General features: G+C 54.8%; 1 protein-coding gene across 1 annotated transcript in view; it reads left to right on the top strand.

The window, feature by feature from the left end:
- The window catches only part of ALX4 (ALX homeobox 4), a 45,283-nt gene that overhangs the window by 21,222 nt on the left and 5,482 nt on the right, over positions 1–18,579 (top strand). Inside the window, exons 2-3 of the mRNA XM_072758803.1 lie at positions 11,114–11,424; positions 17,213–17,341. Of these exons, the coding sequence (XP_072614904.1) occupies positions 11,114–11,424; positions 17,213–17,341 (440 nt within the window). The remainder of the gene's footprint in view (positions 1–11,113; positions 11,425–17,212; positions 17,342–18,579) is intronic.

Here is an 18,579-nt window from a genome sequence, read left to right as displayed (position 1 = left end):
CTCTCTGGGGAAGGGCAGGGACGCATCTCGTTCATCTCTGCTGTGACCCCCTTGTGGTGCCAGGATAGTGGCAGACACATAGTAGGGCCGGAGAGCTGCTTGTTTGGCAAACCCTCTCAGGTGGGGCATTGGTCTTGGAGCAAACTTCCAGAAACCTCCTCAAGGCTTGGGGGGCCCTGGGGACCACCTTCTGCCCCCAAGGAACTTAATTGGGACTGCAGTGCCTCCTGGTGGCAGGAGGAGCAACTGCAGCCTTGATCCTGGCCAGCTGGGAGTGGGGCTCTGGAACCTTCCAGCAGGCAGGGGACCAGGGAACTCGCCTTGTGGTTGAGCGTTGTGTCCCAGGGCCTGGGGACTCCCCTCAGCTGTGACTTCCCAAGGAGAAGTGCCCCCTCCATAACTCCGTCCCCACTCCCTGGCAGGGAGCCAGGCAATATTTGTTGAAATGAGGACACAGAGAAGCCAAAAGGTCTGTGCAGGGCCATAGCAGCAGCAGGGTCACCTTTGGTCCTTTGTGCCCTGCCCTGTGGCTAGGTGGGTTTTTCATCCCACTCTCCTGCCCCCATGCCACAGCCACCCCATAGAGCAGTGTGTGCTGACGGATCAAGGCCCTCCTGGGTCTGCAGCCCAGCCCTGCGGCCTGGGTCCCTCCCCTATGAGTGCCCTTGGTCACCCCCCAGCAGGACGTACAGAACGAGCAAAGGCAGCAGGAGCCCAGGCCTGGGTCAGGACCCAGCGGTGCTTCGGGGAGGCCCTGCTCTGAACTGCTCACACTTGAGTGGGGGGTTCGGAGGGCAGGTACATACACAAGCACTGGAAAGCAAGGAATTAGTATTCAAGAGGTAAGTCCAGTCCAGGGGTCATCCTTGCCCTGAATCTTGGGAGTCCGGTAAAAGCAGTCCACAAAAGAAGGAATCTAACAGAGGAAAGATTTAACTTTGCTAGTAATAAAAATGTAAATTCAATCAAGAGCTCACTTTTTTTTTTTTAAGAGCTCACTTTCATTTATCACACTGGCAAAGATTTTTGAAACACGATGACCGCCACTAGCCCTGAAGCAGGCAGGCATGCAAGTAGCTGAGGAACCGCCGTGGCTCTGAAAGACAGTTTGGCCATGTTTATCAGAGACCTTCCAATGTGAATAGGCTCCAGTTGAGTTTTTCTAGTTCTTGGAGCTTCTTCTAACTTATTCACCATGATGCATGAAAGATTTAACTATGACGATGTTCATCGCAGGCCTGTTATAATTTCAAACAATCAGAAACCCGGTTGCTCAGCAGTAGGGGATTGGCTAAATAGAGCTTGTCTTTCTGGTGGAATAATAGGGAGCCGTTAAAAATGATGTGATGGTAGAAGAATAGAGAACAGCATGGAAAGATGTCCTGGATATTGTGTTAGGTTAAAAAAGGCGTAGGAAAAACTGTGTCCCCTGGGTGTGTGTTTATGTGTGTGTGTTATATGGTTTTTTTTTCTTGGTTTATCTTCACTTAGCTAATTGATTTTTTAACATTTTTCCATATGGAACATGGATAATGATTATATTTGTGTGGTGTTCTGGGGGAGTGAAAGTGGGTCTGTGGGACTAGAATCGAGATGGCGGGTGAGAGGAGGTAAGTCTATACAGCAGGCAAACGTTAGTCCTGTCTGGGCAATCATAAATACCACAGTAAGTCTGATTTGTAAGGTTGGCATATTTAGCAAACAAACAAACAAAAAACTAAACAAGATTTTTTTTAAAAAAGCCCTAACAATAAAACCAAAATGCTCCGTTAAATTTGAATTTCAAAGTAACAAGGACAAATTTTTACTTTCAGTATTTCCCAAGCAGTATTTAGGACATATGTATATTAAAAATCATTCATTGTTTCTCTGAAATTCTAATTTAACTGAACACCCTGTGCTTTATCTGGCAATCCCAGTGAGAGCTCTGGGGGCTAGGGAAAGCCTTTAGAGAAGGTCACAATATAATCAGATGTGTGTGTCTGGTTGTATTTGAGGGTGGTGGGCCTGACAGCAGAGAAACTCATTGGGAGGTGAACGTAAGCCTGTGGTCTGGAAGCCTCCAGTGCCCAAGAAAACTCAAGAGGTTTGGGGCACCCAGTTTGTGAGGACAGCGCCCAATCCCCACCACAAAAGTGGCCTTTCTCTGAAGCATCCCTACCCTTCTCTTCTTCCATCCACCCTTATTGGTGCTCATCTCTCACCTCCCAAAATTTCACGGCAAAGTCCACCACCCTATGAAAGCAATCATGATTTGGGATTCTTCTTGGGGTTTTTTTTTTTAGAGATCTTATTTATTTATTTATTTGACAGAGAGAGAGAGAGAGAGAGAGAGAGAGAACAGACCTCCTGCCAAGCGGGGACCCTGGAATCATGACCTGAGCCAAAGGCAGATGCTTAACCAACTGAGCCACCCAGGCGCCCCTATCATTTGGGATTTTAATTGCTGCTTTCAAATAGTATTTTAAAATGATTAAAGCAATTCTTGTTCATGGTAGGACAAATAGAAAATTAATTCAGACCAGAAAAGATAAAAGGAACATCAACCCATATACCTATATTCCCACCTCAGGAAACTTCTAGAATTTTCTAAGGATAGATACTCCATTCTCCTTTTTTTAAAGATGAGACGTACTTACTATAACAGGAACATTCTGCCAGATGCTAAAATGCTGTTCTTTTAGAACATCGGTTTCATTCATTGGCTCATCAAATGTCTATTGAACACCTACTGCCTACCAGCCACAATTAGTAGGCACTGGACAGGGGTAGACAAAGCAAATATATTCAGATATACTCTCCGTTTTATGGAAGGCAGAGAGAGACAATAAACAAAGGGGAAATATCCCAAATAAATACACAATAATGTGTGCTAGATGCCAAGAAAGAAACAATTTGCAGAATAAATATCAGGAAGGATCTTCTATTTATGAAAATAACATCCTTTGTTTAACCAATCTCCTATTACTGGGCATTTTGGTTATTTTTGGTTTTTCCATATAATGAACCTTCTCTCCAGCTTTGTGCCCTTTGTGCCCATCCATAATTCTTTCTTTAGGATAAATTCTGGAAGTGGGATTTCTGGGTGAAGACATGCAAACTTTTCATTCATTAGGTTTGTTTTGGTTTGGTTTGGTTTGAGTTTTTCTCTGATATACTGAAACACAATTGCATATTTTTCTGTATAGTGTACATGCCTTTCATTTTTACAATAACGTGCTGCAAAATTAAAATCCGGGGGGTGTATAGGTTTTCGAATCTTCACAGATTCCTGTGCGATTCACGTACTTCCCACCACAGCTGGGGTGCAGGATGGGTCCGCACCCCGGCCCTGTGTGGTCAAGCCCTCCTCCCCTCCTCCCCCCCAGCCCCTGGCAACCAGTGATCTGTTCTCTATCTTCAGGCTGTTGTCTTTCCCAGGATGTCATATGATAAATAAGTGGAGTCATACATATGTAAATTTTGAGTCTGGCTTCTTTTACAGACCATAATGCTGCTTTTGAGAGTTACTTCATGCCATTGTCTGGATAATACCTCACTCCTTCTATCTCTGAGTCCTATCCTCTTGCACAGAGGTTCCAAGTTTGCTTATCCATTCACCTGTTAGGGGACATTTAGGTTGTTTCCCGTTTGGGATGATTCTGAGCAAAACTGCTGTAAATATTTGCAGGCAGGTTTGGTGTTTTTCCTCTGAAAATAAGTCTTCGTGTCTCCCGGGCCAATGCCTCGCAGTGGAGTTGCTGGGTCACATGGGGAGCGTGTGTCTAATCGTGTAACTGCTGCTCGGTTTTCCCACCAGTGACATGGGAGTTTCCCTTGCTCCTCAGCCCCGTCATCACCTGGTGCCATCGGGTTTTCCACCTCCTTTGCAGTAGGTGCGTGGTGCTCTCTCCCTGTAGTTTGCATTTCCAGGCTGGATGATAGGTGGAGAGACTTTTCATGCTTTTTTGCCACCTGTATGTCTTCCCGGGTGAAGTGTCTATGTAGATGTTTCATCCACTTTTTTGTGTATCTTTTCCCTTTTCTCTTTTCTGTTAACTAAACCCCACACTTTATTCAGAGGTCACTGGTTTTTTCCTGATGTCCCTTTCCTGGGACCCAATCCAGGACACCACAAGTAGGCCACAAGTCTCCTTACCCTCCCGTGGTCTGTCTGTGACAGTCTCTCGGACCTCCTGTGTTTTAAGAGACATTTTTGGAGCTTGTGTTGGGGAGCAGGGGTTCAGCTACATCACCTGCGGGTGGCTGGCCTGAGCACCTGAGCTCCACCTCCTGCCGTCCTCCGCAGATGGGCAGCTCCCCAAGGGCAGGGACGCGCTGGCTGCCTCTACCCGGTGTTCGTTCCCTGAAATGTCTCCTTGGTTACTGCTGCCCCTTCGGCATTATTTATTGGGCCCGGAGCTAAACCAGGGACGTCCAGGCTGAGCTCCGGATGGAGCCCAGTGGCAGATGAGGTGGGCTGGGGACGTGATCAATGGCTCACCTTTAACCTTCGCCCCTACCCCCACACGACTGTTTGGACAGCAGTGGGTTTAGTCGGTGCCCTTTAAATAGCATGAAAGGGCCTCATGCTGGCCTGTTTTGTTTAAGGAGATTACATCGGCGCTGTGCACTCTGCCACAGGGTGTGCGAGGCCAGCTCACCCGAGAACAGAGCGAGCCGCATGTCCCCCACAAAGCAGATGTTTGGAGGAAAAATAGATGTAATCAAAACCATGGAGGATAAAATTACTCAGACCCCTTAGACATACACTCCATATGCATGGGCCTGTGCGCAACTACACACACACACACACACACACACACACACACACACACCGCTCCTATGTCCATACTCACCTATGTGTGTCTGCAGAGTAACGCTCACTTGCACAAATCCCCCGTACACAGCAGCACACATCCTACTTGTGGGCCTGCTCGCTGCACAGACCCATCTGCAGGCAACCACACATGTGTTCCCCACACCCATTCACAACTGCAGACTGGTGCCACATGCCCGAGGGCACCCATCCTCGCACACAGAACCAAATACACACAAAGAAGCCTCCAGCACCCTCCCCGCTTCAGAAGTACCCTCTCTTGAAATCACAGTCATGAAGAATTCTAAAAATTTAAAAATCACAGTGACTTTCAGAAATCTCTCAAAGGCTTCTGTATCAAAAAAAAAAAAAAAAGGTTAGACGGGACTAGTGTGACATCACCGGGCTGAACCAGAACAAGCAGCAGAGGGTAAAGGGAAGGAAGAGAGGTTTTCCATCTCTTGTATTTCGCGGAGTTCCGGCAGAGGTTGGAGGGACCTTCTGGGGCTCCTGACTAGGACTATATCCTTGAACCAAATGCTTCTACTTCATCAGAAGTGGCTGATGGAAATATGTACCTAGGGCTGTTCGAAGGGCATGCCGCACCATCGTGGCTGCCATTGCATGCAGACCTTGGGCGGGGCAGCCATGGATTCTTCTTGATGTTTTGTGTATGCACATGACTCGATTCCTCTGGGCCGTCTGGGGTTTATATCCACATCGGGACATTCCATTGGGAAGCTGCAGATCGGAATTACATGGTCTTGGGCCCCAGAACAGGACAGAGCCCTCTCAGGAGAGGGGCACCAACATGGTGCCAGGGCCAAGTGCATATGGAAGGAAGGGCGGGGGAAGCCAGACCTGCAGGCAGGTGGCCTGGACCCCGGGGGCTCAGATACTGCTCAGCCTCGTGCAGCACGGTGCTCTCGTCCCTGAAGAAGCCTGGCCCTGAAGCAGGGCAAGCTGAGGGTCTCCCAGGGGCCTTTATCCCACTGTGGCCACGTGGTGAGGATGGAGCTGGCTCCTGGCAGATCTGGGAGCCACTTTGGGACTGGCTTCCCTGGACGTTGAAATTCTAGAGCCTCTTCTGTGAATGCCACCTCTTGCTTCTCCCCCTGTCCCCTGACACCCTTCAGTGTCTGTTGGCCTTCTCCCCCTCCCCTTCAGCCAGTCATCCCCTCCTGCTCCTTCCGCTGCCAGCTGTCCGTGGAGGCATTCGTGATTGCAAACCTCTTTTTCACGTATCCTACCCACCCATCTCCTCCTCGTCTGGCAGGATGAATTGGCTCATTCATTTGTTCCACAGACCCTTTCTGCGTGCAGCCGGCTCACAGTAGCAGATAAAGGTAGCTGGACAGAGTGAGAGCCCGTAGTATTTGGTTGCTAGAGTCATTCACTTATTCTTCAGCAACTTCTCACTGTACATCTGCCATCAGCCCCATCCTGGGCTCAGCCCAGAGTCAGCGACATGAGTTTCCAACCCTTGGGGAACTGAGGTTCTCTAGCAGGAAATGGACACTCGGGGCTTGATTAGATACTAGTCAGAAACCCAGGCAGGAACTGGAGAGGCTGAGCAGAGGATAAAGGGATCCGTAGGGTTGTCGCAGTCTGGGAGGACTTCCTGGAAGAGCTGGCTCTTGCCTGGATCTTGGAGGTCAGCTTGCAAGGAGGGCATTCCAGGCAGGTGGCCGGGGGTGCAGGGGAGGGAGACCAAGGGGGTCCGTGGTGACCTTTAGGGTACTTCCTAAAGTACCCGTGGTCTCAAGGGTACTTCCTCGTGAGTTGTGGGGTCCTCTGTTTTCAGCGGCTGCCTTGTTGAGGAGGGCACTGCAGGGCGACTGGATCCTGACCAAGCACCCAGGCCTGGGGCCACCCGCCTGACTCTCCACCCAGCTCCTCAGGATCATATGGTTGGGGAGCAAAGTGCTGGCTTTGCCCGGGGCCCAGCACCACCCCGCAGCCCATCCCTGGCACCTCCTGTGTCAGTCTTGTTAAATGTGGGGCCGCCTGAGAACAGGAGTCAAAACCACAGCTGTTTAGTCAGGACAGAGGACTCGGGGAGGTGTGGTGGCCATCCCGGGAAGGGCCCTGCAGAGCTGGAGCCGGGACCAGCAAGCCACACTGTCCGAGAGACAGACATGGGCTGGACCTCAGGATGAAAGGCCCGGCTGTCACCGCAGCCCGCGCGGCAGCACCTGCTGGAGATTCTGCAGGTTGGAAAGAGTTTGCAATAGACCCCCTCTTCACCCCGAGTCTGGAATCTTCGAACTGAGCCCCTGAGAGGGCCTTGGCTTGTTATTCTGACCCATCAGGTGGGCCATGAAACCTTGGGGAATTGTTCTTTGTCATTGAAACTAGAGACCCGGCCTCCAGATTTAAAGCAAAATGATCAGTAGTGAAGACTGAGGTGAGGAGGTTCTCTTCCCTCTTCTTTGAGGAGCTGAAGCATCCGTTTGCCAGAATTCCTTCCATCCCTAAGCCTTCCCAATTGGCTGACGTTTGCCTGGATGCAGATAGGTCCCCATACCTGTCCCCTCTTCTCGCCACCCCACACCCTCAGGGAAGGCCCCGGTGGTGGCTTGGGCAGGAGGAACACTCCACTGGGCTGAGGCGGTGCCACAGCCCTGCCACCCCCCGCCCCCCCGGCTCCAGATGGGGCACAGCCGCTGCATTTGCAGAGGAGACTCTGTGATGTGAGAAGAGTCATCCGAGGTGACAAGCACCTCATGGTAGAGCTGGGGCCAAGAGCGGACCTCCAGCTCCTGTTCCGGTGGCCTTTGTGCACACTGTGCTGTCTCCCTGTTTTTCCCCCACTCCTTGGGTCTCAGTGGTATGAGAAACTGGATTCTTACTTCTCGCCATAGAAGACTGGAGGCTCTGCTGTCTGCCCACTGGCTAAGACCAGACCTAGGTCAACGCGGAGCGGCTCCTCTCAGGGGCCGTGTCTTCCCCTCCTCATCCTCAGGCTGGTCCTTCTGCCCCCAAGAGGAGCAGAGCAGGACTCCTCGATTATGGGAGCTCCCTGCATTCCTCTGGCCCTACCCCGTCTCCCCGGGAAAAGGCCCCAAGCCACAGGGTAGGAATAGAGGATGGATCCAGGACCTAGAGGCCGTGCTTTGTCACTTATTAGCACACATTCCCTGCTCTCTCTGGCGTGAGCTTCCCACCAGTTAAAACTAGGAGTTTGGGCTGCTCCCTACAACCCTCGGTTTCTGTAACATGCAGCTCCCCGTGCAGCCCGGGCCCCTGTTGCTGTGCGGGGTGGTCCCCGTCCCAGGCCGGATGCCAGAGGACACTCTGAGGGTCTGTGGGGTCATGGGATGGGGCCTGGAGATCAGTGCAGGAGGGGCAGGGGCTGCCCCCCAGTCTGGCCTCCAGGAAATTGCATAACAGAGATGTTTATTTTTGGTGAGGCTGGGTGGGATTTCTTCTCTTAAAAAAAAAAACCCAAAACATAAAACTTGTTTGTCTGCCAGCAAGATAAATATCTTTGCTGAAAGCTCTTGGCCCCACTGCCAGCTGCAGTTTGCATAATGTTGTCACTAAAGCCGTGGCGGTCTGAGTGTGCCCCAGCTCGCGTGGGTGTCCCCCGCAGGAGGCCTGGGGGCCGTCGCCCTCCCCCTTGGCATCAGCGTGGTTGGTGGCCTCCAGCAGTGGGCTCCAGGCACTCACCTCCACTCCCTTCCTCGGTGCCCTGGAGAGAGAGGTGGGATGCCAGGCTGATGTCCCTCCCACCTCCCCAGCATCAAGAGAGCCCCCAGGGCACACAGAAAGCTACGGAGGAGAGCCAGCCCGAACCCTCAGCCCCCAGGACGTGGACGCTGTCAGGGGACCTGAGCGGGAGGCACAGTCCTGATCCTTCGTGCCCACCGCTTGGACCCCTGCCCCTCAGAGGGGCTCACACCAAACACATGTGCTGGTGTCAGTCGGAGCCTGTACTTGTGCTTCTCAGAGGCTCCCCGGAGGCCTTAACTACTCTGTGCTTGCGCCCTGCACACGACCGCACTCCACGGGAGTCACGGGCCCCGAGAAGGGCTCCCACGCGTCTCCCAGGCCAGCACCTGCACCCGTCTCTGCACACGGATGCTCTGGGGAGGGTCTGCCTGCTGGGAAGGCGTCTCCAGGGCCAGAGCCCCCTGCTGCTCGGAAGTCCATCCCAGAACTGGGGATACTATTACCAGCAGCAACCTACGCAGCCCACACCGCCTGTGCTAAGGGCTTTGCCTGGTGGCCTCCTTAATCCCACACCACCCCAGGAGGGACATCCCACAGGTATCTTCATCCCCATTTTATAGGTGGGGAAACTGAGGCACGAAGCTGATAAGGGAACTGTCCTAGTACACAGCTGGAGTGCAGTATGTATGGGATTCATATCCTTCACTGGCTCCAGAGATCGTGCTCTAACCTTGATTCTTTTTTTTTTTTTTTTTTCAATTCATGAGAGACACAGAGAGAGGCAGAGACACAGGCAGAGAGAGAAGCAGGCTCCCTTCAGGAGCCCGATGCAGGACTCGATCCCAGGACCCCAGGATCACGACCTGAGCCTAAGGCAGACGCTCAACCACTGAGCCCCCCAGGTGTCCCTCTAACCTTGATTCTGAGGCCAGTGTGTCTGCCCAGGGAGCTCACTGGGCCATTTGGACACAGACAAGTTACTCCCGCCCCCACCCCGCACCCCCGCTGGCCTCCACGTCCTCACCCCTGACTTACTTAGATCCACCGCTCCTTTCCAGCGCTGGGCAACTGGGAATCGGCCCGCAGAGCCGCATCCTGGCAGATGGAGTGGCGGTGCGCCCAGGCCGCCAGCTTAGTGTGAATCTGCCGGGGCGCTCGTGTCAGCGTCCCCGGGGATACAGGTGGGGACGCAGGTGCCACCGCCCGGGCTCCTTAGTGAATGCACCACTTGCCTGGAGGAGGCAGGGCCCTGTGTTGGCGGTAGGTGAAGCCCGGGGAGGGGGCGGGACGTGACCCCTGGCGCTGGATCCTTGGGGGCAGGGGGTTCTCCACACTCCTGCTGAGCCTAAGCGGGACCAGGCCAGGACAGGAGGGGCATTCTGCCTCGATGCTGCCTTCCTCCTCGCCGCTGCCCCACCGGGCCAGACGTGGATGCTGAATTAGTTTTCCCTTCCCCCGGAGTCTGAGGCACTGGGTTGGCATTCCCCATATCCAAAGCAAAAGTCCTGGCAAAGGGAATCCTTCTAGAAGGAGGAGCCTAGGGTCAGTGGGGGTGGGGATTCAAGGTCTGAGAGATCAGATTGGCTGACCCAGAGTCATATTATGCTGGTGCTGAAGGGGGTCCACTCTGAGATGATGGCAAAGAGGCTCAGAGATGGAAATGGATCTGCCCAAAGTCACACAGCATGGTAATGGCAAGCCGGGATTATGTATTTTTCTTTATTGGAGTTCGATTTGCCAACCTATAGCATAACACCCAGTGCTTATCCCGTCAAGTGCCCCTCTCAGTGCCCGTCACCCAGTCACCCCATCCCCCCGCCCACCTCCCCTTTCACCACCCCTTGTTCGTTTCCCAGAGTTAGGAGTCTCTCATGTTCTGTCTCCCTCTCTGATATTCCCCACTCATTTTCTCTCCTTTCCCCATTATTCCCTTTCACTATTTTTTATATTCCCCAAATGAACAAGACCGTATAATATTTGTCCTTCTCCGATTGACTTACTTCACTCAGCACGATACCCTCCAGTTCCATCCACGTCGAAGCAAATGGTGGGTATTTGTCATTTCTAATGGCTGAGTGATGTCCCATCGTATACATAGAACCCAGCTTCTTTATCCATTCATCTTTCGATGGACACCGAGGCTCCTTCCACAGTTTGGCTATTGTGGACATTGCTTCTATAAACATCAGGGTGCAGGTGTCCTGCTGTTTCACTGCATCTGTATCTTTGGGGTAAATCCCCAGCAGTGCAATTGCTGGGTCCTTAGGGCAGTTCTACTGTTAACCCTTTGAGGAACCTCCACACAGTTTTCCAGAGTGGCTGCACCAGGTCACATTCCCACCAACAGCGCAAGAGGGTTACCCTTTTTCCACATCCTCTCCAACATTTGTGGTTTCCTGTCTTGTTAATTTTCCCCATTCTCACTGGTGTGAGGTGGGATCTCATTGTGGTTTTGATTTGTATTTCCCTGATGGCAAGTGATGCGGAGCAAGCCGGGATTAGAACCCGGGCCTCCTGACCTCAAATCCAGTGGGACGCTGAGAGGGGAGTGGCTGAGGGAGGGCCCTGCCCCTCCCTTCTCTCTTGCTCAGTTCAGCCACTGGTTTCTGACCTCATTTCCTCCCCCCTCCCCACCCCCAGCCAAAGAGAGCTCCCTGGGTGAGCCAGAGTTGCCGCCCGACTCTGACACCGTGGGGATGGACAGCAGCTACCTCAGTGTGAAGGAGGCTGGAGTGAAGGGGCCCCAGGACCGGGCCAGCGCCGACCTCCCCAGCCCGCTGGAGAAGGCCGACTCTGAGAGCAACAAGGGCAAGAAGCGGAGGAACCGAACGACTTTCACCAGCTACCAGCTGGAGGAGCTGGAGAAGGTCTTCCAGAAGACCCACTACCCCGACGTATACGCCCGGGAGCAGCTGGCCATGAGGACAGACCTCACCGAGGCCCGCGTGCAGGTCAGTGACGGCGCCCGGGGGTGGTGGTGGGAGAGGTGAGGGCCTGCCATCGGGCCAGTGGCCAAAGCTGGGACTACCTGACCGTCCCTCAACTGCACCACCAGGGCTTTCTTTACCCCAGTCCCTGCTCCAACCAGAGCAAGTCTGCTTTTATCTGCCTGAATACCAGGCCTCTTGCTCTGGAGGGAGCAGGGACAGAAGAAGGAGGGCCCCGGGGGAGGTGCAGGAAGCCGTTAGTGTATTTCTGGGCTCTCTGTGGTATGGGCGTTCAGGCCCTTTCACAGAGGAGAAGATAACTCATCTATGCCCTCAAAAGCCTATCTCTTAGGAAGGAAGCAGGATAAACCTAAAAACATCCACTGCAGTCCAATGGACAGAAGCAGAGAACAATCCAGCTCTTCATTTTGCCCAGGATGGCTGCCTCCTCCTCCACCATCATGGCTAAACCAGTAGCCCCCTACCACTATCCAGCCATTGAAACACCCAACACAACACAACCCAAACACCACAGTCAACCCAGCCTGACATGGTTCAATATAATCCAACAGAACCCAACACAACACAACCCAAACAATGCAGTCAACCCAACCCAACACAGCTCAGCACAATCCAACAGAACCCAACCCAACACAACATAACCCAAGCCAACACATTCAACCTAACACAACCCAACTCACCTCAAACCAACACGATACAACACAAGCAAATCAGGTCACCTTCTATCACACTGTCCTGTTTTGTCTTCTTTATAGAATTTATGACTGGCTTAAATTATGTTTGTCTCCTCTCACTACAATGTGAGCTGCTTGAGGACAAGTACTGTCTGATTGTTCATCACTGTATTCCTACCAATTAGAGAAGGCTGAATTCAGAGTAACAAGGGCAAAAGATAAATATCTGTAGATTGGTGGACCTCCTTTGTCCAGAGAGGTGTGTCCTCGCATGAAGCTACAGCAAGAAAAGAACCAGAAAGGAAGCAAAGACCTCTGAGAACCCAAAACTCGGGAGACAAACCCATGCTTTAAAGCTCGGGCTTCAGCTTCACATAAATAAATGCCATGCTCAGTCTACTTTTCCAACCAAGAGCATGTTAGAAATGGCAAATAAAGTGCTTTCAGATAGCAGCTTTTCCCCTCCAGGAGGCTGGGTAAGTCAACAGCTTGAGAGCAAAGAGCAGTTGTTGGTTTTTTGTTTTTTGTTTTTTGTTTTTTTTTAAAGCAACACATCTCAGCTGGGCTGGCCTCAGCTCAGAAGTGGGTTCTGTGCCAGGACAGAGCCTTCCGTTATCCGCAGGCCCCAAGGGCGCCCCCTGCTGCCTCAGTTCACTAGAGAACCTTCAGCAGAGTGTCCCGAAGGGCATCAGTAAAAGGCTCCTCAGTCTCAACCATGTTCTCTGTAACAAGGCAGAGCAACTGTAACATAGTCCAGAGCCGTTTTCTTTCAAAATGGATCATGCAGAAAAGGACCAGCAATAACCATACATACGTGGCCATCCAGAAACTGCAGGTACTACCCAAAGCGAACCGAAGTCGGCTTATTTAGCCAGCCACAAGTTCCTGGGGTCGGGCTACCCCCTTCTTAGTCCTGTCCAGTGCCTGCTGAGTGGTTGGGGAAGAAAGGCAGAGCATCTGAGGCTCAACTGTCATTCCAGAAGCTTCCACACACCAGCTCTGTTACTTGCATCAGGATAAGCCACCATGTGACCTCATGTGCCTCAGAGTCTGGACAGGAACCCCAGAACCTGGAGGCCTCAGCCCAGCCTGTGAATTGGGAGGAACCGAAGGAGACGGTGAAGAAGGGGGCAGCCAGTTGTGGGACATTCCTGTAGGCTCCGGGTTGGCGTGGGATAGACCTCTGCACATCCTCTGCACAGTGCGTGTTCCTTACAAGGGGATGGGAGTGCCCAGGAGTAGAATTCACTTAGTATCAAGAGAAGGATGGCTCTTCTAGTACAAAGCATGGAAACGACGGTCATGTAAAACATTTCTGAGGTGCCATCACACAGCCAAAGCAGAGTGTCCCCTCTGCGTGCATGCACACATACCCATTTATGCCAACTTCCATAAAGGCATTGAGGCAGCTACGATTAAAGACTTAGTTGCATCTGAAAACAAGAACAATGTCATGAAATAGGAAGGTTATTACCTCAGACGTCTAGGCTAAGAATCATCGTTGCCACTGAGCACGAATTTCAACCCCGAGCTTCCCGGCAGCCAAGGCAGAAAGGGAGATGCTGACATGTCGCCTCTCTTATCATCCAAGGAGAGGATCATGAGAGTATAGAGTGTTAGCGCTGGAAAGGATCATCGGGTCCTCTCATTTGATGGTAAGGAGGAAGAAGCCCACAGGTGGGACGTGATCACCTGTGGCCAGGTAACTCAAGAACGGTGACTCCGTGGAGGTGCTGAGACCAGAATCCAGGACTCTTGAGTTCCCGCACAGTGTTTCTTTTCTTTAGTTTGCTGTGCCAGGACATGGGCCATATTGTTCTGAGACTTTTCTTTGTATAAAGGCAGCAGGGTGGGTGGGATCTCCATGTGCGTCAGACCTCTGGATCGAGCCTGGCAGTGCCCTGAGGTTTGGGGGGAGTGATGGTGGAACCCCCTGCCTGCCTCTGCCGAGTTTGTTCGGGGCCCGTGCTCAGCTGGTGGGAAGCCAGGTGCCTGGCGTAGAGTGGCGGTGGGGACAGGGAGGGGGTGGGTGGCTCCAAGATGGACCTTTCCTGGGAAGAAGCTTGGGGTTTGGCCCTGCTCCAGGGGCTGCAGGGGCCTCTCTCTCTGCTGTCTGGGATTCCAATCTCCGCAGCTGGTGTCTGAAGACAATAAGACAGAGGCCTCCCCGCCCTGGGCCACCCCGCCCTGGCCCCAGATGGGCTGCGGTTACTGAAGCCCCCGCCAAGACGGTTGGTTCCTTGGGGAGAGGCCTGTGCTGAGCAGGCCCAGGCCAGGGTGGGCCGGGAGCGGGGTGGTCCTGGGGCGCGACATGCAGACGGGAAGGCTGGACCTCGTGGTCCCCTGTCCCCCTTAGGGGTGTCCCGTGGAGCCAGGCTGGGGCCGCAGAGCCCCGAGGCACAGAGCATCTGTGGGTAGCTCTCGGAGCGCCAGGCTCCAGGGCCCAGGGATGGAAGGACGGCCGCGCCTGACCCCCGAGCCTCCAGCGTGAGCTCAGAGGGGCCTGAGGATGCCCGGCCGCCACGGTGGATGGGCTGATGCCCCAGGAGGCCGCAGAGCCACGGGGCTAACGAAGCTCAGGCCCCGGGGCAGGAGAGCTCCAGGCCTGCGCAGGGAGCAGGGCCCAGAGCTGCAGGCTCAGGAGGAGGGGTTGGGCGCTTCTGCTGCCCCCCCACCTCCCCATCTCTCTGGGTCTTTAACCCTCCTCCACTCCCATCCCAAAGACAGCGCTATCTCTGCGGCCCTCCCCCGCCACTGTCCGCCCAGATAACCCAGCACCCCCACCGCCGCTCCCCCACATTCCATCCCCCCCACTCTGCCCTTCCTCCCACTTCTGGGACCCCTGAACAGCACCCCTGCCCTGTGCTGTGCCCGCCCCCAGCCTGTCCAGAGCCTGAGTGACACCTCCAAGGTCACCCCTCCACCTGCTGCTCTGCCCTCCCCCCCATGGGGCTCCCTGCAAACCCCCCACAGTGGGGGCCACGGCGACTTTTCCTCACCCTCTCTCCACCCTCCCCACCCCCCGGAGAAAGACTGGAGCCATATATCTTGATGCCTCCAGTGGGCTTCACCCCTCCCCCTGGCGTCCCCCCCAGCAAACCCTGGGAGGCTGAGGAAGGAGCGGAAAGACGGAGCTAAGCCTGCAGGAAATTAAACATGAAATGAAAACAAGCTCCTCTGATTCATTCTCTCATCCTGCCCCCTGCCCCCCATTCCAGGCCACTGATAAAGGGGGATCCCGTTTCAGCGGCGCAGAGAGGAGACCCGATCCGCCCTTGGCTCTCGGCAGGCGGCCGGGGGCCCGACCCCAGGAGCCCCTGGAGGGGACAGGCCGGCAGGCTCTGGAGCAGGGGCACTTTCAAGACGGGGAGGCGCAATGACTCTCAAAGCCATGCCAGCTTCTGTGTGTGTGTGTGCGCACGCGCGCATGAGTGGGTGTGCGCACGTGACACTTGTGCCCACACACATGTACCGCTGGGAATAGGGAGGGAAACTGAGGTGCCGCCCCACGCTCCCCCCCGACCCCAGCCTCCCACACTAACACGAGACACACACACCCCAGCTTCTTTGACGTCTTTTAGCAAAAGACAGCAAGAAAGGTCAGGAGCTATAAACAAGTGTGAAGTCCTCTTAAAAGCCCTCGGACAGCATTTCTCACCTCTCACCTGCTGCTCTGTGAGGCACCACCCCTGTGAGGACACCTGTACAGATATCGGCCCCATTTCCCAGATACAGAAACCGAGGCCAGCGGCCATGCAGGAGCTAGGACGGGGCTCTGCTGCCCAGTACAGCAGAAGCCAGACCAGGCGGAGCCAGCTCCTTCTCCCTCTTCTGAGGATGCTCCATGCTCTCGGCAAGGCTGCTGGCGGGGAGCCGTTGGGGTGGGCCCACTTGTCCCTGAGTCCACCGGCAGGTGCACTTCCAGCTGATAGAAGCCCCCATCTGGGGATCTGAGGCCTGCCCTTGACTCAGCCTGAAGCCACTTCTGGTCTGGAAGCTGATCCCTTCCCTTCTCACACCCCAGATCCCAAATCATGGGCAGGGGTGGCAGGCCCCAAGTCCAGCTCTTGCCCACAAAGCTCGGGAAAGTTCTCACCTGCCGGAAATGTTCTTGCACAGGGAAAGGACCCAATGACCCCCACTCCCCATCAAAGACCACGGCTCACACGCCTGGTTCAGGGACCACCGTCCCCCTCCCAGGTCCCCAGTTAAGGCAACGCCACATCTGTCCCTGCTCAGGGACAGGTGGGTCTTCACTCCTCCTCAGTCAGGCCAGATCTCGCCGTGGCCACCCCTACCGAGCACACCATGGGCAAGCCCCTCACCCGGGCATCAAGGCCCTCCACAATCTGACCTCTGCGTCCATCATTCTTCCTCTCCCACCACCCACCAGCAGGGCAGCGCGACCTCCTGGGGTCTCCTGAGTGGGCCCTGCTATTTCTGCAGTCAGGCCCGGCCCAGCCTCCGCCTCCACGAAGTCATCCCTGAGGGCCTCTGCTGCTCGGCTAAACCCCTGTTCCCCACGGGACCTTTAGCACAGGGGACTTGAGGGGGGAGGCTTGCCAACACGAAGGCTGCAGAGAGGACTCAGGCAGGTAGGAATTCTTATTCTGGGCCAATGGACTGGCCCCAGGGAGCTTGTGGAAGATGATAGCAGGGGTGTGTGTGTGTGTGTGTGTGTGTGTGTGTGTGTGTACGCGCACGTATGCGTGAATATCCAGAAAATGACTTTCCAGAGGAGCCATCACAGCTTTTCTCAGGTTCCCCTCAGGTTCCCCTTGGGAGTCTGCAGCCCGAGGCAGGTTGGGCCACATTTTCCGGGGTCGGTTAGGTGACTGCTAGGATGGCCAGCGTCGCGTTGTGTGGGTGTGACACTTGCCTGCTCTGTATTCCGAAGTGTGGAAAGGTGAAGTCTGGCCCAGGGTCCCACTGTGGTTAGTTGGGGGTGAGCTGCCTTCCAGACTCTGCACTGATGATTCTGGATTGTGAGGCTGGAGGCTCAAGGCTGAGGCAGACCCTTTCTGCAGCCCCACGGCCCAGCCCGTGCGGTGGAGGGCAGGGGGCTCCAGGAAGTACCGTGTGCTGCCGACCCTTGTGACAACTGCTTTGTCCTGCAGGTCTGGTTCCAGAACCGGAGGGCCAAGTGGAGGAAGAGGGAACGTTTCGGGCAGATGCAGCAGGTTCGGACCCACTTCTCCACGGCCTATGAGCTGCCCCTCCTCACCCGAGCGGAGAACTATGCCCAGGTGAGGCCCTGCCCCAGCTGCCGCCGCCAGCCCCCAGGCCCTGGGAATGGGCACCTCTGGGCCTAGCCCCCTACCCTTCACCCCGAGATGGGACTCACCAAGCCTGGAACAGGTGTGCACATGTTCGTACCAGAAGGTGGGGTGCTGGGACCGTTTCTACCTAGCCTAGGTAGTGTTGGCCCAGGCTTGGCTGAGCTTCAGGAGGGACATGCTGGGACAGAGAGGGTGGCTTTCTCCTCTGCCATTTTTACCACTTTTGCTGTGGGCCTCAGAACCCAGGCTGCATGAAGACCGGGGCCTCAGGAGCCATTTGGAGTGTCTCCTAGGAAAGCGAAGTCTCGAAAGCTGGGGGGCACAGGGCAAGGCTGTAGTGGCCATGTAGGTCTGGGTCCCCAACGGGCTGGCCTCCGGCCCTTTCCCCAGCCACGCGCCCTCTGAGCCTCGGTTTCTTCCCTGGAAAACTGAACACAATGCAATACCCACCCAGCTCTTTCGTGAGGTGGTCAAAAGGCCGAAATTAGACAACGCAGGAGTACTTTAGGGACCAGACAGTTGGATAAAGGTCGCTCTGCGGCTCTCAGCTTTCTGAAAAGGCGACCGTGTCCCGTCCTGTCAGCCTGTACCCATTCTAGTGGCATTGGGGTCTTCAGTGGGGATGAGAAGTAGTGTGAGGAGCGGCCGATACCCGGGGCACTTGAAGAGGTGTCTTTCTAGCTAAGTCAGCTCCTCACACCCACAACCTGCTTGGCAGAGGTGACCTTTCCCTCTGCTCAGGCCTCTCGGTGGCAGTGGCAGCGTGGCGTCTGCCTTCAGCTGCAAGCCCAGCCGCGCCCAGCACTCAGCCAGCGGCACAGGCCTCCCTGCTTCCTTTAGACCCACTGCCCCAGGGCCCTACTGTCCCGCGGCTCCTGGGCGCCCCACTCAGACCAGCTCTGTCCCCCACCCCCTCCAGGATTCATGGGGCAGGGGCAGAGGTCAGGCCTGGGGTGAGGCTGAGGAATGTGGGGTGTCACACTCATGCACACACACACACACACGCACACACACCTGGTCCTCAGCTCCTGCTGCATATTTTCATCTTTCTTCTGGCTCCAGAGGATGGGCCTCCAGCCTGGCTCCTGGGTCTGGATCTCTGCTGCCCAAGAGGAGGGAGGGGGGCAGAGGACCAACACAGGGTGCGCTCATACCTCCCGCCTGCAGCACCACCTATCATACATGCTGGCCTCTTGATGGAGGGA

The sequence above is a fragment of the Vulpes vulpes genome, chromosome 5 (genome assembly GCF_048418805.1).
Source record: "Vulpes vulpes isolate BD-2025 chromosome 5, VulVul3, whole genome shotgun sequence".
Lineage (NCBI taxonomy): Eukaryota > Metazoa > Chordata > Mammalia > Carnivora > Canidae > Vulpes > Vulpes vulpes.
Note: the sequence above shows the minus strand (reverse complement) of the source record. Positions and strands in the feature narration are given on the sequence as shown.